This window comes from Phyllopteryx taeniolatus, chromosome 11 (assembly GCF_024500385.1).
Source record: "Phyllopteryx taeniolatus isolate TA_2022b chromosome 11, UOR_Ptae_1.2, whole genome shotgun sequence".
Classification (NCBI taxonomy): Eukaryota; Metazoa; Chordata; class Actinopteri; order Syngnathiformes; family Syngnathidae; genus Phyllopteryx; species Phyllopteryx taeniolatus.
The window spans coordinates 24340341-24367055 of record NC_084512.1 but is presented as its reverse complement, the minus strand read 5'-3'; the positions used below and the strand labels follow the sequence as shown (position 1 = coordinate 24367055).

At 44.9% G+C, this 26715-nt stretch overlaps 1 protein-coding gene and 1 long non-coding RNA gene across 4 annotated transcripts in view; one reads left to right on the top strand and one right to left on the bottom strand.

Moving 5' to 3' along the window:
- The window catches only part of LOC133485464 (uncharacterized), a 232799-nt gene that overhangs the window by 49378 nt on the left and 156706 nt on the right, over window positions 1-26715 (top strand). The gene's annotated exons all lie outside the window — the stretch shown is intronic.
- Window positions 5612-26715, bottom strand: part of pax2a (paired box 2a) — a 36227-nt gene continuing 15123 nt past the window's right edge. For 2 of the 3 annotated variants that reach the window (XM_061789167.1, XM_061789164.1), the window contains 5 exons: window positions 22526-22701; window positions 19585-19705; window positions 10254-10355; window positions 8516-8602; window positions 5612-8374 (listed from right to left, as the gene is read on the bottom strand). In XM_061789167.1, coding sequence (XP_061645151.1) covers window positions 8253-8374; window positions 8516-8602; window positions 10254-10355; window positions 19585-19705; window positions 22526-22701 — 608 coding nt within the window. In that variant the 3' untranslated portion in view covers window positions 5612-8252. Of the gene's footprint in view, window positions 8394-8515; window positions 8603-10253; window positions 10356-19584; window positions 19706-22525; window positions 22702-26715 lie in introns of all 3 variants that reach the window. The other variant, XM_061789165.1, reaches the window with a different exon arrangement.

Here is a 26715-nt window from a genome sequence, read left to right as displayed (position 1 = left end):
AAACATTGATTTGATTGTAGATTTATTAAATACAATTTAAAAAGATGAATTCAAACTACCTTGAATACTGGAAAAATAACAGTTGCTGCCCCCCCGCCGCCTCTTCCTAAAATTAGACATTTCCATACAATATAATCATTTAAATCCTTTTGGAATGTTATATATATTTTTAGATATTTATGATATTTTTGGGAAAATGTCCTGTTACCGTAACACATAACCCATTTTTAAAAAATGTAAAAATTGGAAATAATTCACAAGTCACATGATCCACAGGAAGTTGCATCATTCAGATCCTTTGCAGGCTACGGGAAGGCCAAAAGTAAGCGCACTCGTTTATTTTTCTCTGTATTCGATATTTCAACTCTGACTGAGCTGTTAAAATCTCGGCTTAGTTACCTAAATTAATTATTTGATTTGTTCATTTTGAAATTGAAAAATGTCCATTTTTTTCTTCTTCTTTTAACCGATACTTCAAGTATTCCCCCCACAAAATCCCGTGTAAACATTAATTGAACAAAAGTTTTCAATATTTTCTTCACAATTGTGTATATGTAATACGATGACATTTATACAGTTTTTACAGTCATAAAACAAACATATGCGGTAGCTTTGCCGTAATAAAGTCAATTTAGTTGAACGCTAACAATATGAATAGCATCTGCGTCTCGGTGTTTGAACACAAACGGTGGAGCGACTCGTATAGATATTACAATACTCACAGGCATGTAGTCTGTATCGTTTGAGAAAAATGACTCATGTCAATGCAACTGACTGAGTCCCTTGCGAAACTCTTTGTTGTATCTGTCTTTATGTCTCTATTATGCTGAAGGAGCAGCACATTGTGCATTAAATTGCAACAAAAAAATGAGGCAAAGACTGTGTTAATTTTTGGCCTTCCATTTAATTATGTCATTACTGTATGTTTTTAGAAAATGCAATATTGTATAGTGATATTTTTCACAATGCGTTCGCAATATTTATTATCATTATTGTTTTTTTTTTAACAGATGAATGCCATTTTTGTTCATTTCAATGGGCAGAAGTGATTTGAGTGTTCTGAGCGAGGTACGAGTTCAAGGCACCACGATTTGAAAAAGATGATTTCTTTTTAAAACCGAAGAAATACGGAAGAACACATTCATTAACAAACAAAGGACAAAGACACGAAGGAAGGTAAACATACTGCAAAGTTTTGCATATTGCTTATTGTCCAGCATTTTCACGGTTTCCTTTCCTATGTCAGTACATCCCAAAAAATCCAAATGTAATGTGTATTCTTCCATGAAAACCTCTCCAAACTTTGTAAAGGCCGACTTTCGGGATGCAGCTCTTGCATTGTCTACCTATTTACGTGACACAAAGAAACAACCAAATCCGCTTTCATTTCAACAAGCGACACACACTGAGGCCCTTCTTTGTACTGCAGCACTCCTATGTCGCCTGTGCCCCCGACCCACCGACCCATTGGGGGGGTTAACACAGCTAACGAAGGCATCTTTTGCAACAATAGCGCCGCCACTAATTAAAGCCACTTCTAATGAGGGCTCACTGATTGACACGGCGGAGTTAGCCTCTCCCCTGGCCAGCGTCGACTTTGACAGCCACACGATGAGGCCGATGACAGGCTCCCGTGCGGAGAGGTGACAGGACGTCACCGCTCGTCCCGAAACAATGTGACACCTCCGCTCCTCGCTATGGACGTTTACATGCATCATGCTCATTGCGCTGAATTCTTACACATTAGTCGTCATAGGTAGTTTAGTTTTATTCATATGTTGCATTTCAGGCTGCTGGGAAGCAGTAAGAAGCAACAAAGTAGCGTGGTGCCTTAGGAAACGTATTTCTGTCACCACGCTTGTAACTCAAATCCTCTTTGCCCATTGAAATGAAGGGAAATGCCATTCATCTGTTTCAGCCAAAAAGACAAAACGCCAACAAAAATGCTTGTAAGCAACTTTATATTAACAAAACATGAATCATATTTCGACAGAACGTAAAGAAATAAACAGTTCGTCCATCATGAATTCAGAGATAAAGATTTTCAACTATCAAAACTTACCGACAGCAGCATTAGATACTGTATAAAAATTCTGCATTCACAAAGATAATAAATAATGATTGGATCGACAGCAACAATCAATTGTTGAACAATTAAGGCCCCAATTATTTACTCCCACCAACGAATACACTCGTCATGTACGTTGTTGAGAGAGGGTCTCGTCCAGCTTGTCCATTCAACTGTAAAACTAACAGATCCCTGTAGATGGCGGCATTATGAGTGAGAGAAATGCCAACCTGTTGGAATGTCACACTTGAACAGTATGTATGTATATTCACGGTAGAAAGAGAGTTTGTGTCACGGGATAGCATCACGTGGAAAGGTTTCGTCATGATCCGCACAAAAGAGGACTTTGTTCATGGAGTGAACGTTCACGGACGTTCCACTCGAGCCAGGCGCGTTTCATGGTCGTATAGCCATAAAGAAATGATTATTTTGCCCTTTCTCAGTGTTCCTTTGATTTGATTTTTGTATAGTTTGAGGTATCACAAAAGACTAAACATATTAGCGTCAAAGTCACTGTTTTGCTTGACATGTTTCCCCCCCCCCCCCACGTTTTCTCCACTATTTGGTGAAACCAACCCGTGTTCTACAACACAGACTGAAAGAAAGCTCAAAAGTAACTTTTTTTTTTCAGGTGAAAGTAGAGACCCGACTCTGGTAGGACCTTTGGTAGGTTCGGTGCACTGAACACAATTTTGCGTTTCTCGAAACCTGCTGGGGAAAGGCTGCTAGGGAATGTATTAAACAGGATGTGTATTATTGTGGTTGTAGTCTGCAGTGTGGTGTAGCATACTGAGCAAAATATGAACCAAAATAGATGAAACAGATCTCCGTATCAAGCGCTGCGGTTCTCCACAACTTCAACGGTAACATTGAGTCCATCCGTCAAAACGGATCATCGCGTCTCATGCAAAGCTTTTTCTTGACAGATTACGGGAGCGTACCCGGTGAATCAGCTGGTCTTTGTACACTACATTCATGTCTGTCCAACTGACTTTACAAGGGATTGCCATACTGTACATCTCGCATCGGTCTACGCCGGAATATGACGGGCACGAATCACGGCAAAGAGGCCTAGCCGTAGGGTCTCGGGGAGCCAAGTTGACAATGAGGGTGAAGCGTTTCGCTAAATCTTATGCGAGCCCTTCCAGCCCCTCTGGCAGGGCCTCTGCGATCGGGTTTGAGAAGCCCCCGGGATGACAGGTGCTTTCCGTAATGCCTAACTGATGAGAGCCAATCAGTGCGGCCCGATTCTGCTGGCTGTGCGCCTCTCGGCCGTTGTTGTCATCTGGCCCGCCAAAGTCAAGATGAGCTTGACTGACGGATGCATCCGGGGTTCACAGTTTATTGCTTTCTACGAGAGAGCCAGATATGCCAATTTAGACACGGTAGTGACAAAACGTTCCCATCTAAATGGAATAATTTGACCACTGGGAATTCTCAGCTGGGAAACGAGGGAGTGTTGGTGTGCATTTGTGTGTTTCGAGTTTTTAACAAGGCCTGAATGACAAGCACGCTGGACGGTTAGGGGATGACAGGAACAGCAGCTTTTGATGCTTCACAGGGGATCCATGAAATAAACAATAGGCAGAGGAAGTGGAGAAATGGAAATCAAAATGGAGTGGGGCGGAAACCGATACATCAATGTGCATCGACGCTGTTAGTTAAAACGATAGTTCGATAGGATGAAGCGCCGCTTATAGACACCTCGGGGAAAGCGGTTCTTCCTCAGGACCTGAGCCGGTCGGTCCGTGCAGAATACCCCACGCCAATGCCTCCTGGTGAAGTGGTCCGCCTTAGACCTCGTCCCGGTCACTCAGTCGGTCCGGAATCCACACAGCAACAGCCTCAGATTCCATCATCGCCATCTGGCCCCCTCTCCTAGTTGGAGTGGAGGGGTGCAGCGGCAGTAAAACAGGCCAAAATGCACATGTCCGGGCTAAGGGAGAGCAAGAGGCAATTTGCATACTATATGTAATTTAACTAAACGCGAGAGTATAAAAGCAAGTCTTAAGTCATGATTTCAACATTTCTCATGGTTAGTTATTTTACAATTTAGCGCCGTTTTCTTTCTTTCTGAAAAACATAAAACAATTGTTGTATTTTTTGGGAGCTGGAACGTACTAACGGCAATTCATTAAACTTCAACGGAGAAAACTGATTTGATATGACAGTAAATTTGTGATAGTTGTGAGTGTGGTCGCCGAATTCAAAGTTTAAGTCAAGGTAATCTGTCCAAACGTAATTCCGCATCAGATCACGCCTCCTCCGTTCGCTTTGTATTCCGATACAAAGCGAACGGAGGAGGCGTGATCTGATGATCTGATGATGAGAGACGACCCAGAAAAGGCCAAAGCCGATTGATCGTCGTCACTTTGTTTGAACGACAACCTCGGAGTCCGAACATCATGTTTAGAGTAGATGATCGACTAGAAATTCGGGCAGCTAAAATTCCCCATTAAACTACGAATGACACCGAGTTCGACAATGTAGAACGCGTTGCTTGGATGCGCTTTGCGAAAACACGTCGCTGTACACATCGTTACAAGCTGAGACGGACATAACCGGTCGGTAAATGTAGAAACATGATAAACATTATGTGGACGCGCTGTGGGTCTTGATATTCAGTCGGTCCAATACAGTTTTGTGTTTTGTTTTTTTGTGTCAATTTTGTCCTGAAACAAAAACAAAATGGGACATACCTGTTTTTATTGGACATTTTTCAGGTATCTGTACTTTTCTTTATTAATGAATCTGCTGCACTCGACCTTTACTGCCACCGACGTTCATTTTCGGCGCAGTTATATCGATGGGGATTTGAGATTAGCACAGATTTTGAGTCGAAAATAAACATTAGAGGGTGAGTTTAGGTAGTTTAAGTTGAGGCACCTCATACTAGAAGAAAGTATTTATCTGTATGCCATAAACATATTATGTGTCGCCATCGTGAAAAAAGTTGATGCAGTTCATGGTGTGAAAGGGGAAAATGACGCTGACGTTCAACTGGAGCAATCCGGTGAGTCAGCGTGGCTCATGGCGCGTTTGTTTGGTGTATCTCGGCAAATAAGCGATTTTATTATTTATTTTGCCATCAAAAAGCCTTACTCAGTCTGGTTTTCGTCGTTTCATAGTTGAAGATGTCGCAAAAGAAAATATATTAGCGCCAAAGTTCTGTTCTGCTTTGCTTTTTTTCCCCCCCACCACCAAAAACTCGTTTTATACACTTTTTTGGTCAAAACCGGAACAACTTTTCTCCTGCTGATTACTCAAGAACGAAAAAAGCTACAAACACACTTTTTACGGAGTCTGCTCTTGCTTTTGGTAGGTTTGGCGCTTATATTGTCCCAAAAAACACAATATTCTGTCGGTCTTGAAAGATCAGTGAAAATGCTACAAAGGCGTGTGAGTACTTTTGCTACATCTGCCGTCAACCGTTCTCACTTTCTGCTCCCCTCCGGCCGTCCGTTGCGAACGCCGATACACCGGGAGGAGTCTGAATCCTCGGTCCTACGATGTTCATCGCAAGGAGAAGCGGGAGTCGCCGAGTGACATATAAAAGAATTTATTTCTCATGTGCACAAAAGGAATTGGAACAGAAGTGAAACAGAGCAATGATTGAGGCCACAGGGCTTTCCATATAGATGTTCTCCTTTTTCGATGTCCATGACGCATCACCTGCGTCGTGGTTACAACAGACCCCTAACCCTCACAGGCGCTCCACTTGGCACAGCTAAGATTCCCGACTAATTGATGGTGGCGTGCACTGTGCGCTCGCTCCTCTCCACACGTAGCGCAGTCTGTTTCTCCGACATCATCATGTTACCGGAGGATGTACGCTGTGTGGGTTTACTAGTAGGGAGGAATGAGATGGATGCGTCTATACATTGAGAGCTGACCGTAAATTGGATTAACTCAATGATCACAACATCTATAAATGGCCGACGGGACAAGAGTCGTGTGGATCTTTTTTTTGTTTTGTTTGTTTTTTCTTTTATTGACACGGACTAACCCTCGCTGAAAAGGAACAGACTTGGACGCTGCGCTCCTTTTCCCCATAGAAGCGTTAGTTCGAGGCCCACCGACAAAGGATGATACAGAAAAGCCATTGAACTTGTTGCATAGTGACATAAAACATCATCATGGCATTATCATGGACAGAAAATGACAAGGACAGCCTAGAGTTTTGCGACGTTAGCCTGCTACAGACAGCACGTAGCCGTTGCGCCGTCCTCTACAGCACAACATGACAATTGAGACACACGTGTAAATGCATCGCTCTGCTTATCTACAAAGGGAGCCGCTCCAGTAGTGTGATACTACGACAGTATTTACAAAGAAGAATTGTCTTCACAATATTCACAAATCGTTCTACACAATTATCGCCGGATGTCACCTTGTTCGTTGTCGGCGACGTTATGTTTGACTTGTTTTCGAAGATAATACTGCTTCATTTATGCACACGTACACTGTAAATAAAATATGAAATATCAAACCAAGTCTTTGGCAAATGTAGTTAAAGTACATTCACAAAATGGTCGAAAGGAAAAACAACCAGTATTTTCTTTCAGTCCACAGCGAGAGTTAAATGCGAGGCAAAGGATGGCGGCGTGTACGTCTTGAATGTCACTGAAGAATGTCACAATTCGCTTTCTAAGGCATACGTTGAAGCTAATTTACAGTCGGTATGCTCAACTGCAGGCATCTAGCGGTATGACCAAGTAGCTGAATAGGAATTTCTAGTGGCGCCAAGGAGCCATGGCTTACAAAGTCCACTGACTTCGACCGATGTCGATGCACACCACAAATTCAAAAGATTCCAAAAATCCTTTGGAAAAGAAACCAAGTCGGTAATAGTGCACAAAAAGGAGCAAAGGATGTTCGTGGACAGAACTGGGATATTATGTGTGACAACTACGCTCAAAAGTCCGTGCATTCTTTTTTTTGTTTACATTACAATTTGTGACAGAAAAAAATAATTTAACATATTTAAAATTACAAGTCGACATGTTTATTTTGAAAAACAATTTACATCTGATTGTTTGCCACATGACACTGCCATTTCTTTGTGGGCTCGGCAAACAGGAAATGTCGGGGCGTCCCTACGACACGGAGCCCGGCCGATAATTAACGTCAAACGGGGGCCTCTCAACACAATTCTCTTTGCCATCAAGCTATGAAAGCATTTGTCTCTTATTAAAGTCCTTGTTAAGTGAAAAGAACTGTCTTCTAAATTTGACACACCACAAAGAAGAGTGTTGTTAACAACCCTGCCACGTTTTGAGTGATGAGTGTATGAATTGAGGCTTTGAAATCGTTTGATCTCCAATCAAATACCGCGACTGTGACCTGAAAAATGGATGCTACTTTACCTACACATCTCTACACGTTTGAGCTGCAAAAAGCCTGCGGTGACTGGAATACATCCCACCGGGTCCCAGCCACCAGCGGGCTAACTGGGGTCCCTCCTCTCGGCCGGCGGACGGGCACCGGGCTCATCCCGGTGTCACCTCCCGGCTCGGGACTTTAAACGACGCACTAAACTGTTATGTAAATTGTGGCATCTTGAGAAGATGCATTTTGGCGGTGTGGGCATAGCTGGCTAGCTAGTTGTAGTGGTAAAAATGGGTCCAGTATTAGTCACCAAGTTAGTCACGACTGCGCCAGATAACCAGTGATGTGGTTCTTATCTAGTGGGTGAGGAGTGGACTCGTGCGGGACGCCAAGGGGTGCCACTGGACACAAAAAATCAGGAAAACTGAAATGGTGGAAATTGCTGTGTAATGTATTTAGTACAAGTCGGAATTCACTTTACAGGGACTTTAAAAGCTGCAAAATACTGCAATTCATGGTGAGGAACGTGAGGATGCGTGAGTAAAAGAACAACACCAACAACAGCAACTAAGAGGCAAAATAAAATCCCACAAGATGTTTTGTTTCCCACATGGAATCTTCACGCGTCTTCAATTTATATAATTTCATAATATATATATTTATATAATCTCTTCAAAGTCCTTCCGGAAATGTTCAGGGCTGTGGGGCGGTGAGGCCGGCCGGGATGGTTGCGGTGACTCTTACGGCCCGAAGTGTGTAACGCTGACGCATTGGCATCCACCTTGCCGATCCTTCCTCTAGTCCGCGCGACCTTTAGGATCTCCTCCTCACAATTCCCTTTGACCTCAGTGCTTTCTCAGACGGGGACAATACGGAGGCCGAAGCCGTGGCGCTGCAGTTTGAGCTGGTCTCCGTGGTAACTAGTGGCGGTCGTAGGCAGCGGCAGCGGTGGGAGGTGCGGAGCCACGGGATGCGGCGCTATAATAATAAGGGGAACCTGAAAGTTAACAGAAGAGCGAGCCGTTGGAATCCAGACGAGACTTGTGCGCGCATACGTAGCTACTCTATTACTCGAAATATATTTGACAGTTAGGTACATGCTATGCAAAAGTCACTTACTTAGTAATGCTGGATTGCTGAACCTCCATGCTTCATTATAAGTAGTGTACTGTGGATGAGAATAAGGGTTTCCAGAAAAGTCCCCTCCTACGGAACGACACACCAGTCGAAAGGAACATTCAAGCAATGATAACAAAATGATGTCACAATTTAAGAAACGATTGCCAAAATATGACTCAAAAGTTTCATTTCTTCCGTGATTTCTTTCATTCGTCTGCTCCATGCTCCTTGTCTGTCTTTTTCAGTTTGTATTTGTGTGATTGTTTTCCCCGTTCAATAAACAGCAGAAAGTGCCTGTGCAATTTCTTTCTTTCTTTATTTATGCACTCGAGCGTGGCATCTCTGAAGCTCGCTCTCTCTCGTAACTGAAACTTTGGCTCGCCACGTGAAACAAACAACAAAATACCCATCAATTGACAGCTTGTGATTCCCGTAACTAAACGTAAGTTTGGGCATTCGAAAATCAAAGTGCCGCTGTATATGGGCTAGTTTGTAAATAATGGCTGAAAATGGTCTGATTTTGTTGGTCTGTAGAAAAAAAACAAAAAAACAAAACCCTACCAGTCAAAGGTTCGGACGCACTTGCTAGTGTCCAAACCCTTCAATCAATTACTCCTAAAATCAGGCTTTTCCAAACCCAAAACCCGTCAGTTTAGTTGGGTCGCCGATGGTCAGAGTAAAATGCTGTGAGGTATTTTATTGATTGCCAATCAGGAACACTTGTTCAAGAGCGTTTTGTCTATTCCGATCCTTAGTGTTCCTTGTCATTAGTTTAGGTGAAGTATATCTCCTAAATTGAAGGCCTGGCTATACAGTGAAGACATTGTCTTTCTCCGAAACAGTCATCCAAAATTCTGTCCTTCAATATTTCAGTCAGCCCATGACCACAGGCTACTGAATTTGACACATTTCCCCCAAGCAATGCACTTCCCTTGGCTTTGGGACGGAAACTCTGATCAGGCTTGTGTATGCGTATGGAAGCCTACCACAGCAATTGGCACCCCCCCAGTCAAGAGACGATAACAATTTGGCCCAGTGCGGGTCTGATAGTCCCTTATCTTCATTCAAGTGATCTGAACTGCGCTGCTTGGTGGAAACTCGTGTGTCCTTCTTACTACCGGAATCAATAGCTGTGAGCGGATCTGTTGTTCTTTCTCAAGCCAGATTGTCTTCGACCGTCGTGCCCTCCTTGCGCACACACCCATAGACGGACGGCGTACGAGCAGTCAAGGGAGCCTTTTGCGTCGATCTACACACCGGCGTCGTGTGCCGCATCCGCCCCTGCTTGTCGTGTAACCAGAGCTCATCCCTGAGAGAGATAGCGATTTCAATATTTACAGGCCCTCCACGCCTTTGTGTTTTGACCCTTGACTGTTTGCTATGAACCTGAACTGCAGGTTAAGTAGAGGGGAAAGAGATACGCTTTGCAGCCCCGGGGTGTCCGGGGAGGCGAAGAGAGGAGCGAACGCGCTGTTTATCGACAGGGCCGGCGAGAGCGCGCCGTGCGGACACGGCGGGGGTAATGAGCGCTGGGAGCAGGAGTGCAACTGAGAGGAACTGTCCTATCTCATGGCCACTGATTGCGCTGATCGCCTATCGAGTTCATCTAATGTCCTCGTCCGCAGACGCAAACCGCAATCTAACACGCTTGCCGTCTGCTTTGATTGATGTATTATTTAAAACAGATTTCTTCACTACCTGTAAATCCCGCATAACGAATGACGCGTCTCTCACCCACCTGGAACCATTCCAGCGAGTGTCGAGGTGGGGTAGCTGCCTTGTCCCGTTGGCGGGACGTGAGGCGGGTAGCCTGGTAAAGTGGTGCTCGCCATGTCGCGACCTGTAAAGACACACAGAAGGACACGCTTTCGATAAATGAAATGAATCGAGGAACTGACAAATGACCGTTGACCATTTTTCCAATTGATAACATTTTATTCTGCCGCCATGAGCAAACCGCAGCAATAGTCACGTCTTTTGAAATCTGCATATGATAGCGACCAAAGGACCAATGTTTTGGAAACCAATGGTTCCTCAACTGAAGTGATCCGAAACATACAGTGGCAGCAAAGCTTAACATTTCATAACCTCAATTTGACCCCGGCCAATTTCAAGACGTGATCTTTTAAATCCCCACTGAGGAGGAATACAGCGATACACTGTATCGTGTTTTATCGTTCGCAACCCGCTATATAGCTAATCATTTTTAAGAGATCATTTTGAGTTTTTACAGTATACAGGGGAGTTTGAATTTCCATTTGCCCAGCTCTGGTGTTTACATTATATGTTAGCGTTACGCTACTGGACTTTTGTCTAAACTGAATTATATGGTTTGGTGTTGGAATATACAATGTGTAATTCTCTTTTGGTTTCTGCCTCAGTTTTACAGCTAACTTTAACTGGGAGTGACAAACATCTTGAAGCAAGCACGCTGTGCCTCTTATTTGGAGAACTGTTCGAACCAGGGAGTTAGAACAAAGAAGTCATTTCAAAAGTGTGTTTTTCTAATCGTAAGTGTACTTCAACAAGTTGAAATGCGTTTCAATAGTTTCACCCCTCACACATGCTTTCCAAATATTTTGATAAGTTCTCTTTATTGTATATTTCGGATTGTCCCCCTCAATAATAAACGGGGGGCGGGGGGGGGGCTCACTGTGTATTGAGAGCATGCATTGGACGAATCACCATCGGTGTATCCCGGGGCATCACGGACGTGACTTTTGAGAGAGCGTGTTTAAAATGATGAGGTTTTCTCATCGAGGCCATTAATAAGCCAACACTGTAAGCGGCTTTAAAAGTGACAGCAGGCCACCGAGAGCACTCTCTGATCTCTCCTCCGCATTCAGCCCTCTAATTAAATGTGACAGCACCAGGTCTGGCTTGATGAAGGGGGCACACAGGACACAGAGCTACAGGTCCAAAACAGGGCCTAGCATCAGCCCTCTGCGTCCGCGTCAGTCGTCCCCGCCCCCCACCAACCTTCTCCCCAATTTGGCCTCCTGTCGCCCCCTCAGACGTTGGGCCTGTCACGAGGCAAGAAGGTCCAGGAGGCCCATTGTTAAGCCCAGAGACAAGCAAGAGGTCAGAGCAGTAGAAAAGCAGGGTGAAACTGGGGGAGAGGGTAGTTAGTGTTAATGAGCGGGAAGCAGGATTGCTGCTGTATAAACAAAAGTAATAAAGCAGGAAAGTTTCTGTGTGTGTGCGTGCGTGCGGGCGGGCGTGCTTCTTCTTGGCGGATTCAGATAAATCTAAAATAAACGGGTTCGTTATTATAATTGAATGCAAATTGGATTGGGTTATATGGGGCCTTAAAGCTGTACCTGCTATAAATTGCTGGCTGGCAAAGTGACTGTAGCAAGGGCCACGGGCAGCGGAGGCATCTACAGAGAGGCTCGACCGGTGGGACAAGATGCCAGCTAGAGACGAGTCCCCGACAGAGGAGGGGGCGAAGGGGGCGAAGGGGGCAAAGGATGCCTCATGGGGCTCCCGCTTGAAGCACATGGAAGGTGCATGTGATGGGTGGGAGTCTGCTGGGTGCAAACCATTTTCCAGATGCCATGTGAGGACATGCAATGGCACACGTACGCACGTGGGACACTTCATTAGGGACACCTGCATGGGTTCGCGAGACAGCTCTAAAATAGCAGTCTTCAAAAAAATTGCCCAAATACTACAAACAACTTCTGGTGTACGCCACGACAAATTAGTTCTTCATTTTTGTAATTATCTTTTTGCAGTGTCAATCACAAGGGGCTTTATTTTTCAATGCCAGTTTTTATCGGCGGCAAGAAAATACATAAAAATCACTTGCGACTTTATCCTTGTTGTCCTATATGACAATTTCTGACAGCATAGTTTTATTCTGTTATTGTTATTATTCCCACAACCTAAAAACCGCAGCCCTCCTGTATGCCAAATGCGAAGGGAGCTCTTCTCTTCGATTGATTGATTTGTATGGATTATGTTTTATGTTTTAAAAGTGATGGAATGTACAGCACTTTGTTGTTTTTCTAAAGTTCTCTCAAAATGATGTTGAGTTGAGAGGTGAGAATTTCCTTTACGAGGATCATTGAAGGATTATCCTATCGGGGCTGGTCGGCAACCGATCGCAAGGCTCATGCAGACAAACAAGAATTCACACGCACATTTACACCCAAGCGACACCTAACGACGCTGCAAAAACTTACCAAGAATAGTTGTCATTTATAAGAGTCATCACCTAAAGTGTGACTTGTTTTGAGACCATCTCCACTGGTTTCAAGCGAAATTTCACTGGAAATAAGTAGAGAACTTTGTCATTGTAATAATAATAATACAAAAAAAAAAAAAAAACCTGACATTTCCCCCCCCCCCACTCATTTCAGGTAAAAATGAGCTTGAAGGGAGGGAAAAATGTCACTTTGAAAAGATACTTTGTTATTTTAAGTGTAATCAGAGGAAATCAGAAAAATATTCTTGTTAATATTTTGAGTGGGTGGAGGGATGGACAATTTAGAGTCTTCGGTGAATCTAGCATGCATGTTTTGGGGAATGTGGGAGGAGTACCCGCAGAAAAGGCCGCAGCCGAGATTTCAAGCCAGACGTTTGAACGACCAACCCGGCGCGCTGCCCGAATTCCTCACCAACCAAAGTCTTCAGAACAAAGTTGACTTTATTTTGTCATGTCACTATAGATGCGAAATGTGCTCACCTTTCTGGCCTGTACGACCAAGCGCACCGTGCCATTTTCTCTATTTGCGTACTGCAGCTGCCGACGACGAGCGGAAACCGGTAGCGGGCGCGAGTTTGTAGTTAGTATTTTTGATGGGGCTGAGCCACCAGCCAAAAACAACGCGACAATGGGCTTGCCGACAGCATCCAAACGGCGCACTTTGATCTCATTTGGCCGATGAGCCTCGGCGTCTTTCATTTCCACCGACTTCGCCTCTCCAACCCACGCAATCAATGTACGCTCTGTGTCCGACTCTTTCCGCGTCTGCCGCAGAGCACAGCCTCCTCTGTTGGCTCTTTCCCGACGCCATGATAGGCTCATTAGCTGCTTCCCCACATCATTGTTGTTTTACAACAAGACTGTGTGTTGCGATTCCTCATTAAGATAAGGGCTGCTCTACGGAGGGGGAGACGCAGCCCCTGTCAGCACTATCAGCCTAATGCCAGAGAATCAGGCAATGCAACCGACCGCTTTCCCGTAGAATCCCACAGTGGGCTTCCCAAATCTCATTTACCCTTCTTTCCACTTCCCTTTTGTGCAGCTGTAACAGTGCTGTGAATTCTGTACATACAAAAGAAATGGTTTTGTTTTGTCCTCGCGATCAAATCATAACTGCGCGGTTGAAGCCGATTTAATTGGCCCATCCTAGTCTGTCACATATACTGTATGAGAAAGCGCAGTCCGCTAAGGGATTATTGCAATAGCGTGCTTTCCTGTCTTCCGCTAATTATGGATGTCTCTTTAACGCTTTCAAATTTGGCACATTTCAAAGATTGGGCACTTAACAGCTTGTGTTAGCCATTAGCGCTCGCTAGTCTGAAATCATTGTTACGTTCACCTCGAGCTACATCATCATCAGCCCGCTCTTGATATCCATAGCCGCCCTGAAAAACTCAAGTTGCAGTTGAATTACAGAACAGGCATACAGTTGAATCCAAACTTTGACGAAGGTTGCCAAGCTTGGGTTATCTCAAACATCCCCGCGTACAACCGTGGCCTTCTGTTTTCTCAACGCCCGAGCAACCGTTGTCAAACAATTGACCGATACCGACGCTTCGTTCGAGATCAGTGAACTCTGAAACTAATCAGATACGGTGTTGCTTATTGTCCTGGAGACGAGGCTGAGCCCCGGGTAAAGGGAGCCTGTCAAATCACAGGCCCTGATGATGGAGATGGAAGATAAACTTGGGGTCCTTTGGGACCCTTCTCCTCAACAAACGCATCTCTGAGAGACCGGTGATGCTATAGAGTTCTCTAACATCTGTCTGGGCCACGCAACCGATGCTGCGTCCACAGACCTCATCAACCGTAGAAATGGACTGTTAAGAACCTACAGCAGCCGTCTGAGTGATGTGTTCACACGTAGCTGCAGTAGCCTTCTCTCAAGTGAGCATTTCATCCTTAAACACACTCCAAGGAACTTTGGAGAACAAACCACTTTCTGGCTTTTCTCCACCGTCTTCAAAGACCGTGTCTGATGCTAGTTCGTTACTCTACGTGCAGCTGAAAGGCTACATATGTTATATTAAGCGAGCTTTCGCTGATCAGGATATGTTACAGACCCACCCGCAATAGCTGAAAAACCCTAGAAACTTAAATATCAACATATTTGCACACAAAAAAAACAAGTTGCAATCGTAAAATGTCAAGAAAAATACTGATACGGACAACCCCAATTCCAATGAAGTTGGGACGTTGTGTTAAACATAAATCAAAACGGAATACAAGGATTTGCAAATCATGTTCAACCCAGATTTCATTGAATACACTACAAAGACAACTTATTTCATGTTCAAACTGATCAACTTTCTAGTTTTTAGCAAATAATCATTCACTTAGAATTTGATGGCGGCAACACGTTTCAAAACAGCTGGGACAGACAGGGTCGTGTTTACCACCGTGTTCCGTCACCTTTTCTTCGAACAACATTCAATCAACGTTTGGGAACCGAGGACGCTCATCGTTGAAGCTTTGGAGGTGGAATTCTTTCCCATTCTTGCTCGATGTACAGCTTCAGCGGTTCAACAGTCCGGGGTCTCCGTTGTCGTATATTACGCTTCATAATGTGGCGCACGTTTTCAACGGGAGACGGGTCTGGACTGCAGGCAGGCCAGTCTAGTACCCGCACTCCCTAACAGTGCGGATGGTTCTTTTCCTCTTTGGCCCGGAGGACACGACGTCCACAATTTCCCAAATGAATTTGAAATGCGGACTCGTCGGACCACAGAACACTTTTCAGCTTTGCATCAGTCCATCTTAGACGAGCTCGGGCCCAGAGAAGCCGGAAGGCGTTTCTGGGTGGGTGTTGTTGATAAATGGCTTTTGCTTTGTTTCAAGTTGCACTTCCGGATGTAGCGCCGAACTGTATTTAGTGACATTGGTTTTCTGAAGTGTTCCTGAGGCCACGTGGTGATATCCTTTACACATTGATGTCGCTTTTTGATGCAGTGCCGCCTGAGGGCTCGAAGGTCACGGGCATTCGATGTTGGTTTTGGGCCTTGCCGCTTCCATGCAGTGATTTCTCCAGATTCTCTGAACCTTTCGATGATGATATTATGGACCGTAGATGATGAAATCCCTTTAATTCCTTGCAATTGTACGTTGAGGAACATTGTCCTTAAACTGTTGGACTATTTTCTCACACACTTGTTCACAAAGAGGTGAACCTCGCCCCATCTTTGCTTGTGAATGGCTGAGCAATTCAGGGAAGCAATCCTGGCACCCACCTGTTCCCAATGAGCCTTGTTCACCTGCGGGATGTTCCAAGCACGCGTTTGATGAGCATTCCTCTTTTTGGCCACCCGCCTGTCGCAGCTTTTTTGGAACGGGTTGCAGCCATCAAATTCCAAGTGAATGATTATTTGCTAAAAACAATCAAGTTTATCAGTTTGAACTTTAAATATCTTGTCTTTGTAGTGTATTCAATTAAATATAGGTTGAACATGATTTGCAAATCATTGTCTTGCGTTTTGATTTATGTTTAACACAATGTCCCAACTTCATCGGAATTGGGGTTGAAACTTTAGTGTCTGTGTACGTGCATGTACCTTTAAAAGGCGGGACCTGGTAGTGCGAATGTGCTGTGAGTGCGTTTGTGTTTTACTAAACTTCATTTGTGACTGTGGCTTTCCTTTGCCTACATGCGAGAGCATTACAGTAAGTAAGAATCCCATTAAAACCAAAATAAAACATCATATAGCATGGGGAACGCTCGATACTCATTAGCATAGTAGACCAAGAAAACACGCAATTGACGTAATTCATCACGCGAAGTGTATTCAAAGGTTAACGTGCTGTTGTGGCGAGCGATATAAACATTGATCAGAGTCGTGGGCGAGCTGAGACAAGCAGTTTGCCACTTGCTTTCTCTGCAGGTGAGGCAGGTGCTCGCCAACCGGCAGAGAATACCAGGTGATGGCAGAAAAAGAGATCTGGAACTCAGATTTTGTTCACATCTACGTCAACATTGGTGTAAAGTTTTCACCTATCAATGTGCTTCCCATGGAACTATGGGAAGAAATTGAACTGAGAGTCAAGCTTCAGATCAGTGATCCCCCAACCTTTTCTGCACCAAGGACAAATAAAAACAAACGCTATGTTGTTACTCACAACTTCCATGATGAATGAAGTTCTCGTGAGCACCCCGCGCATTATCGGGGATCCTATTTTGCCAAGCGTCCAACGCACACAACCAACCAACCAACCCCACAGACGCTAGATAGACTGCAAATACAATTTTGTACCATGAAAATGCCATATTTTGCTTTTTTGTACATCCTAATGAATTATTTGACTAGATTGCTCCGCATATATACAACGTGCAGGGGGGAAATGCCACTTTCCTTCCAGACCGTCGCTTCCATTTACAGTTTTCAGGACACTATCGCGACTGCAACCTTGGAAGACAAACCTCAGCTATTCATTAATCATTCATCTTTAATAGATTATGCAAATTCCAGGACATAAAAATCAACAAGATCAATAACAGTGTGGATTTTAATTAGGAGCAGAAAACATTTCAAGAATGAATATAATCTCATCGCTGCCGCTCCGGTACGGGAGAATAATTTATTGATAATTGGATACCAGCCTAAGTGAGCGAGGTAATTTGGTATTTGTTCTCCTCCAGCCTTGGCATACATTCCTATTTGCTAATATCATGCGCTAACTACGTACAGCCAATCAATCCTTGCATTGAAAAAAATGAAGTCATAAAAGCAATCTGAAATGAACATCTCTGTCTAATGTTTGAAATGACCGCATCAAGGTTTGTTGAAGTTTTATCATTACGCCTTTTACATTCGACGGCCCCCGGGCCCCCCCGGGTGGCTTGGGGGCCACCTGCTATGTGTGTGCTCCCCAGAGCGAGACCGGCAGAAAAGAAGAAGGGGGGCTGGGGGCGCACCTTTCTTCTCCTGAGGCCCAACTTTTCTCTGCAAATCCACCTCCCACATACTCAGGAGGAAAAAGGGAGTCTTTCTTTTCTGGGCTGCAGGCATCGTTTGAGAAGGGCCCATGCACTTTCCAATCGCGCTTTTTCATGTCTTTACTTCTCTTACGCACACGTCCGCTGCACAATTATGGGACTTTTAATTCAAAAAAAAAAAAGAAGAAGAAGAAGAAGAAGAAAAGCATATGATTCCCAGTGAGCCTACCCTCTCATGGGAAGGAGCCACGATCAAACAATATTTCAATTCACTGGCAGCCATCAAAACCTCCGAGAAGCCACAGCGCAATCTAAAATATGACAAGCTTTTTATGACGCCGCAGCTGCCATTACCTGCTGACTTGCAGGGTGTCCAAGCTACGCCCCGGGAAGCATCCTTTTTCGAGATCCGAGCTGACGTTCGGACCCTTTCAGATACGAGCGCTGTATGATGGCATTGAATTCAACTCAACTCACGTCACGACAAGTGGCCGTTTGGCATAGTGAACAAATGTTCAAGTTTTTGAATGTCACGCCCAGTTGAAGTTTACTGTCTAACTAAACATCAAACTAAGAGAATACATTTTGGCTATTTAAAACAAGCACATAACTTTGCCTCAAGTCTGCTAGCTTAATGCTAACACATAATGGGAAACGGCATAGACGTGAAGACAGAAAATGTAACAATATTCACAGACAGATTCTTTATCCTCTGCGGAAATCGACGAATATTACTGCAGATTACTGAGTTGCAATAGTTGACTCAAACTCTTCTTCTTTTGTCTACACGACTGTATTATACTGCCGCCTGGTGGCCAAGTCACACACACCAGAAAAAGCTGCAATTGATGAATCATTTTATATCGGACAATATTATATAGAGTGCCACTTTCACACACAAACACATTACAATTTGTTTTTTTTTCATAGTTTTTTTTTTTTTTTTACAGTTGCGATGATTTGAGATAGTGTTTTGAGTAAAAAGCATGGTCACGGAATAAATTCAACTTGTATCTCAAAGCACCACTGTAGCTGTAATACGGAAACAATATTTAATTGATTGATGGATTGGATTTAGCGTGTTTAATAAATTAACGTAGAAGAACTTCAAAGTGACCCTTGCGTCCTTCGTTTTCACCCCCCCCCCCCCCCCCCCTTTTGTGCCACCCTGGAGGAAAAAGTCCGGAAACCCCTGCCATAGATCTTTCGAAGCAATTCTGCTTCTCGCTTTTCTTTCCCTGCGTTTAATCTTTATTAGGGTCTTCCTCTCTTCTCTTGACAATGAGAGCAGGCAGCCAGGCACTGTCTGTCAATCAGCAGGCTATCATAGCCTTTGATGACAAGCGGGGCGTCGCGGTGAGAACAGCAGCTGTCTCTTATGTGAAGTGTTCTCCCTCAATCTGTTAGCGGGCCGATCTGGCTCGAACACCGGCAGCATGTTAAAAGGCCCCGTGTCGGATTTTAGCGGCTCAGATAATATCGACGTTGAGTCTATTCCGAAAAAAAGATAACTCGGGTCGTAACAATTTACCATCACTGGAAAATGCGGATGCCATCGGGAAGAGGTAGTCAGTAGGGAGGTTGAAAGGTTGGGAATAGTCAATCGTGGAAAGGGTTGCGTTTATCTCCTAAGCTTTCAACTTTAATCTCTAACGTTCAAGAATATGGCTAATTATCACGGTTATCATGCTGTGTTATTGGTAGTCATAAACACTATTTTTAGTCATCAGCTGTTACTACCTTGATAGTGCACACTAAAGGCTCCTTTAATGGAAAACGGAATGAGTTGGAACGTCAGTGGGACAACAACAAAGCACGCTTCTGGAAAATTGTATGGTTTGACGATCAAAGGGGGATTGAAAAGCGGGTGGGGGGGCTGGAAACGGATGTATCGGGGTAACGTTTTGATTTACTGCGCCGGTCGGACGGTACCTGTCACAACCGAGTAGCTCTGAGAGACGCCGGAGGCGAGGTCGGAGCCGCCGCTGCCGGAGAGGCTCGGCTTCACGTCTTCCAGGCCGCTGTTCAGGGACGGGAGGGAGTACTCGTTGGCCTGTGGAAACAAAGAACAAAAGGCGTCATTGCACAATTTACACTGTATGGACCATTCCACAGAATCTAGGAAATAAAAGAGAAGATTAACAGTTTAGGAAAAGTGTCCTGCACATTGATGTGATTGCATTTTTAATAAATACAAATTAAAAGATTCCTTTCCACTTCAGCGAGCGCTGGAAACATTTGCATTTGTTGCTTGTCCACGCTTCCTAAAATTCGACTTCAGCATGAAATATCATCATTCCAATCCTTTGGAAAGGTTATGTCTCTTACGTATTTATATTACTCCTTATCCAAACTATACTTTCAAGTATATTTTCTTCAATAAAAATCATTTGTCCTTTGTTACTTGCGAAGCTGCAATTAGCAAAGGGGTCATTTCATATTTGCCATTTTTTTTTGGTTTTCAATAGGAATGTGTGGTACTGTATACAGTCTTTTTGGTTTACAATACAGATTTGGACTCTACCGACCAATCGCGATAATACTAGTTAGTGGATGACATCATCATATTTGCCTGCGTTTGAAAATGGCTTGACGCAAATCCGGAGCTGCCAGCTGCACTTGCGTCTACGTCCGACAGTCGGCAACCCTCCCTGCTTTCCCTGCTGCTCGGGAACTACCCTGAGCACGCTAGGCCTACGCTAACTTGGCCCAAAGCAGCTGCAGTAACTAAATAACTAAATGACAAATAAGCGCCACTTCTGACAAGTATCGTTATCACTAAAGGATTAAGAGGAATAACTACTCATGTGACACTAACGAGCAACAAGAGAGAACAGCAAAAGACAGCGAAGGCATGCTAGCTGCTAAGCTAACATGAAAGTAGAGGAGCGGAACACCAGAATAAGTGCTCAAGTGGTAAAGTACACTTTTAACAGACGTCTGTCTGGAACCGAGTTACAGCGGAGACTAACTACAACTATAAACAGCAAATTAGCAAGTAAATTAATACGTGTCGAGAGAGAAAATAATACAACAGCTACACGGAAAGCACACACGTCCGAAAACTGGAAATGAATGATGCAAACTTCAACGAAAAGAAGCCTATAGGATAGAAAGTATGCTTGTGAAAAGTATATAAAATAATGATTATATCAGCAATGTTATTTGTGTTGGTGTGCACTATTTTCACTTCAAAAGTGTCTCCTCATTCACCTACTGATGACGCAGCACCAGGAGCAACTGGCGGTTCGGTGTCTTGCTCGAGGACTTCAACATGCTCACAAGAGCTGAGGGTCGAAGCCGCAACCTTTGGGTTTGGAGAGGAGCACTCTACCGGCCGAGCCTCGCCATTTCAGTGAAGGGATTCCGTTTACAGCGCGATATGAATCGGAGTCTATTTTGCCGAGCCCTAATGCGGCATTCGGGGTCCTCGGATCTCTTATTGTGATTCCTTCAGGATAGTTCCTGTGACAATACTCCTGCCCGCGCTCGCTGTGCTTTTACCCAGCCCCGATGATGTATGCATGCATTAGGCCTTGTCTGAAGGAGAAGGAAGGCAGAGCGGGATGAGAGAGGGATTGGGAGAAGAGTGAAAGGACGGGGTGTCAGCTGGCGCTTTGTGCTCCACTGCAGTCATCCCTGTGACCAGTCAAGGGAGGAGACATTCATGGCTTTGTTGCAGGAGAGACATGTGGTTGTGGTTTTTAAAGGAGCATACCCCCCAAAAAAAAAACAAAAAAAATCTACCGTTGTGCTGAATCTCTAAGACACCTAAAAGTGGGTTGATAAAACATCTTTTAATCTTGAATGAACATTTGATGGCTATGTTCTTTGCCTTGAAAAGAATCCCATTGATCTTCTTTGATTTGATGCGATGACACTTCCTGGCCGGCCTCTTCTTCAAGGGGATAAGTGTGCGTGCACACTGCTCGTATCAGAGGGCATCTGTTTGTCTCAATGGGACAGGGGTCCCTCAGGGGCGAGCCGGTGACCCCGGCCTTGTCCGCCTCTATCCCAGATAAACTCGAATTGTCTGCTTACAACTGTTCCCTGGCACTAGGCTGAATGTTCCTCTCTATTCCGCCGGGCCTCCGCAGCACAAGAGCCATTTTGTCATGCAGATGAGCTGCGGGCAGGGCCGGGGCCGGGCCGGGGCGGGCCGGGGCCGGGCGGCGAGCACGGTGGAGCCTGAATGACCCGACCACATGGCTGCCAGAAGTGTGGGAGGGATGAGGCCTATTGAGCCCGGCCTCTTCAAAATGGCTTTTTAATGCTCTGACGCAGACACCAGACAAGCCCCCCTAATAGCGAGTGTGTGCCACCTTTTCAGCAGTTTAAGAAAAGGAGGGGGTGTTGCCAACAGGGGGAAAAAAGAGGAGGCGCAAAGCAACCTGATTAATATTGCCTTAAATTAAAACGGATTTTTCTGGACCCTTTTCTGATGCCATTTTTAGCCCCCCCCCTCCATCCCTCTTCCACCTTCCTGCTGCCTTTTTAATACGTTCTCCTCTGCTCTTTGTGATTGCAAGTCATTTCCAATTCGTTTTGGTATTGATCTTGCCGTAGAAATCACTGTGGTAATTAGCTGCATTAGGGACTGTATAGCGGGGCCGCAGGGCTGTCCCTCTGATTTATCGCCGCTGTAATTCTCAGCGATCGCACGGAGATGAAAATGAACTCAATTAGGACAGCGCTCAGGCTGCCTGGGCACCCACATAGAGTTGGTACGGCAAAATTCATCGTCTCTTGTTGTTTAACTCTGGGATTCGTGTAAATAAAGATTAGCCACTATAATAGGCTGTAGGTTTTCCATGCAGCTGCGAAGATCTTATTCAGCCGCCGAAGCATGCTGGGAAATATGCGAACGACCCACCTGCTCGGGTTTGATGTGTTCGGAAGTAGGGAAGACATCCGGATAGGACGGGCGTTCGAACACGCGGTCCAGGGCCTCCAACTGCTGCTGGGTGAACGCGTCCGCTCGCAGGTGCTTCCTTAAACTCTCCACGCTGCCCTGAGAGTCGCTGCCCGGGCCTGAGCCGTCAGAACCGCCTAGAAATGCAAGTGAAGGACAATGTTTTACGGCAATGTAACTTTGACCACGCGATGATCGAATACAAGAGTAGGTAGGGCTCCAGTTTGTGACTTTAAAAACAAACAAAAAAAAAAATGGACCGAAGCCATGTATATGTATATTCACATTAGGATCATTTGTACTTTTGAACTCGGTATGGCATCGTTAGCCTAATAGCCTAATTGCCCAAGTTTTTGTTTTTTTTCGTTTTTCGGAAAACAAGACAAACCAAATTTAACAAACGATGCAACTTTTGTGGATTACCTTGACCTGGATGACTGAGAATCGACACAGACATATCTGAGGAAGTACATTGCTATTTTGATTGATACTGTGAAAGTAAGTTAAAAATGACCGAGGCAAACGATATGTAGACCAGGCCCAATCTTAATCAGTAGCCCCCTCCCTGCTTTTGAAGATCATTTTTCAAGGCGCAAAAGGCTTGTGTTTGAGGGTGCTACTATAAAATAACACTCGTTTGTGGTGTGTTTTGATGAAACATGATGTCAAACAGTTGCTGCATAAAAGACACGCTCGGTTCATGCCGTCATTTGATTGTTCTTTTTGTTTTTTGTCAGCATTAGGGTAGGTTAGTAAGCACCCGATTTACATCCACATTCTGGTGAACATGGTTTATCGTAATCTATCGAAAGCACTTGCACGCCTGGCCGTTACATCGACATCTACAGAAACCGACACTCCCTCTGCTGAGGAGCTTCCACTCGACTCCGTTGGAATTTTCGGTGCACATGAGTGATGTTGGATTGGAGGGCCTGGTTGCAATCCCAGAGACTTATGTTAAGGCCAAGTTGTCGCCCACCGAGGTTGGATGCATTTTGTCAAGAGAATTCAGATTCAAGGAGGACCGGGACACGCCACGCTGCTGATACTTTGGCCTTCATAGTGTATGTTCCCAAAGCCCAAGGGTACAAAAGCAGAGCCTTTGAAGGTACCACCTCGGTCGGTGACAAGCCACTCAACCCCCAGCCACTAGGAAATACATTTTTTGGCCTTCTTTACAGAAGCTTTCAGCCTACCGTATCCCAGGAGGCTTTGTGAGATAAGCACCAGGCCAACGTGTTTTGGAGCAAAAGTGCAGTGCGAGTGATGGCGCGGGGAGCAGCAGCAGTAAATTGTGAAGGGCAACAACCTGCATGTCTGCCTTTTTTTATCTGCCTCGTACACCTCGGCGGCCGCCGCCATCAGCACGGTCATCATGTGATAGCTCCGTGGTAATTGATGGATTACCTTCAGTGCAAATATATACTTGGAAAGGAGAGTGTGTGGCGGATAGTATGAGGGTCTTTCAGGGTCATAAGTCAGAGGATTACCTCTCACACGCACATCGTGAAACGTGAAATCCTCTCACACATTTGAAATCCTTTCCCACGTCATACTAAAATACGGTCATATAGTATAGTGAAATAGGCGTTGCAGTTGTGTGTATGAGAGAGAAAACAGTCCATAGTGTGTGTGCACGTGTGTGTCTGAGTGTGCCAGAGAGAGCGTTTCAGTAGTGTGTGTGTGTGTGTAAGTGTTTCAGTTGCACGTGATGAAGAAAAAAATATTTCAGTGGTGTGTGTGTGTGGGAGCATTTCAGTTGTCATAGTGAAAGCGTTTTAGTAGTTGCCTGAAAGTATTATTAGGAATGTGTGTAAGAGAACATTTAAGTTGTGTGTGTGGGCGTGAGAGCATTTCAGTAGTGTGTATGAGTATTTGCGAGTGTTTCAGTCGTGTGTTGTGTGCGTAAGCATTGCACTAGTGCATATGAGTGAGAAAAATATTCAGTAGTTTGTATGAGAGCATTTAAGTTGTGTGAATGTGAAAAAAATCAGTCACGTATGCGGTGTGTGTGTGAGTGTTTCGGTGTTGTGTATGAGAACATTTCAGAGTTGCGTATGAAAGTATTTCACTAGTGCGAATGTGAGGCTGATCCAGTTTTTCCTGTGAGCGAAAAACATGAGAGCGTTTTGGTAGTGTGTGTGAAACTGTTTCAGTAAAATGTGTGATTGTTTTAGTAGTGTATGAGAGCGTTTCAGTAGTATCCGTTCGAGTGTTTCATTGGTAGGTGTGAGAGCATTTGGGTGTTGTGTATGAGAGCCCTTCATGCGCGCGTGAGAGCTAATGCCGAATGATGTCGCTGGTGCATTGCGATTACGTCCGCAGCCTCTCGTTCTGCCAGCGGGAAATGGAGGGCCATTATTTAACGCTACAATTTTCCTCCCGAACGTCTTCCCCTTCCCGGCATATTGCCTGTCCCCCGGAAAGCAGAATGGAGTGGGGTCCGGAAGAGAATGGGGCGCCCAGGGCAAGCGTACGCATTTCCTCACACAGTCACCCTCGATATAAACAAATGAGCCCATGCTCCGTCTACCGTCGCCGTAGCACACTCATCATCTCTGGACCCCACCAAAACCAAAACCTCCAGCCAGCATTCCTGTCCAGGGACCTCCTCCACTCTACTGCCCTGCTTCCAGCCTCCCTCCTTCCCTTCCTCCGCCAACAGATGAGGATGAGGGCTTGAGCTCCCGTACAAATCTGTCATTCTAAATTTGCAGCAGATTATGTTCTCTCCCGGGCGAGCCGCCGGTGATATATGATATGCAAGTCCACTATTGATTGCCTGATCTGCCGGCGGAGGAGGGAGGCGAAATGAACTTGGAATGAACACCGTGCCTCAACTCATTGTGCGTATAATACTCTACTTAATCCCACATTTTTCTGAGCTATGGAATTCAATTGATCAATCATGTTCCACTGATGGTACCATTTCAGGGGCGTTATTGCCATTCTGCTCGGCTGCTTGACCTTTTTTCAAAGGCTGAGGCCAGAGGATGAACCTGACTCGCAGCAAGAAATAGATCCACGGGGAGAATGGAATTGGGTGCGAGTGTGTGTGTGTATGTGTAGACGGAATAGAGGGCACGATGGCTGTGTTTTACGGGCAAAATTTTCACTTGGGTTTTGTAGTACACACGGGAGAAAGTTGTTGTCTTAACTACACCCAACAAGTTCTGTTGGATGGAGGTTATACGTTCCGCTGAAAAAAAAGAATGCTACTCGACCTCACATTTTTCTCATCCCTACACAGCCCTCCATGTTTGAGCCCGTGACAGTACAGCGCATCCTCTTTAAACCTCTGGTGACCGGACTGTAGCCACCACCGTCTGCGGTGACAAGAGGCGCTAGCCGCCAGCTAGCTCACCGGCAAGCGGGTTTCTGGGGCTCCTCTCAGCCGGCAGACGGGCTCAACCAATCGGCAGCGTCTCTTCCTCGCTTGGGATTTGGACAAAAATGACACTGAGCTGTTCCGTTAATTCTTCCATCCATCCAGGGAAGATGCATTTTCAGGGTGGAGGCATAGCTAGCGAGCTAACTGCACGCGCGCTAGTGGCAGAAATGTGGCTCGTAAAAATAACTAAGTAATTGCGCTGGATAACCACTGATGCGAACGAAGTCGCTCAAGTTATTATATAGTGAGTACGGGGGGACGACTGCCGCTGGGCGCCTGTACTAGCTACGGCCCAAAAAATCAGGGACACAGAAATGGCGGAAAACTCTTTTAACGCTGTATCTCCACAATTTGGTACAGTAACGTGTAGCAGTTATCTTTAAATGTATAATGTAGTTTGAAACACAGCTCTAAATTCCCTTTCTCGTCTTTAAAAATAGCACAATTGAGACAGATTCAGGATGCGAATCTATGATTTGTTTCGAATTCAGTGCTGAGCTAAGTCTGTACTTTTTCAATCTGAGAGCCAAATATGATTTCATCATCTTTCTTTCCTGCAACTGAAATTGCCTTCTGTGGTTGAGTAGTAAATGACCTCATATCAGCGAGTCTGGGAAAAACAATAGAGCCAAACAGAATCAATAGCGAGCGTTAGCTTGCGCATGCTCGCTTGACCTAGCAGACGCTTTGATGACCAAAGCAAACATATTTCTTGGTCCAATTTCTTTGGATAACAATTCGGCTATACCAGTATTCCTAT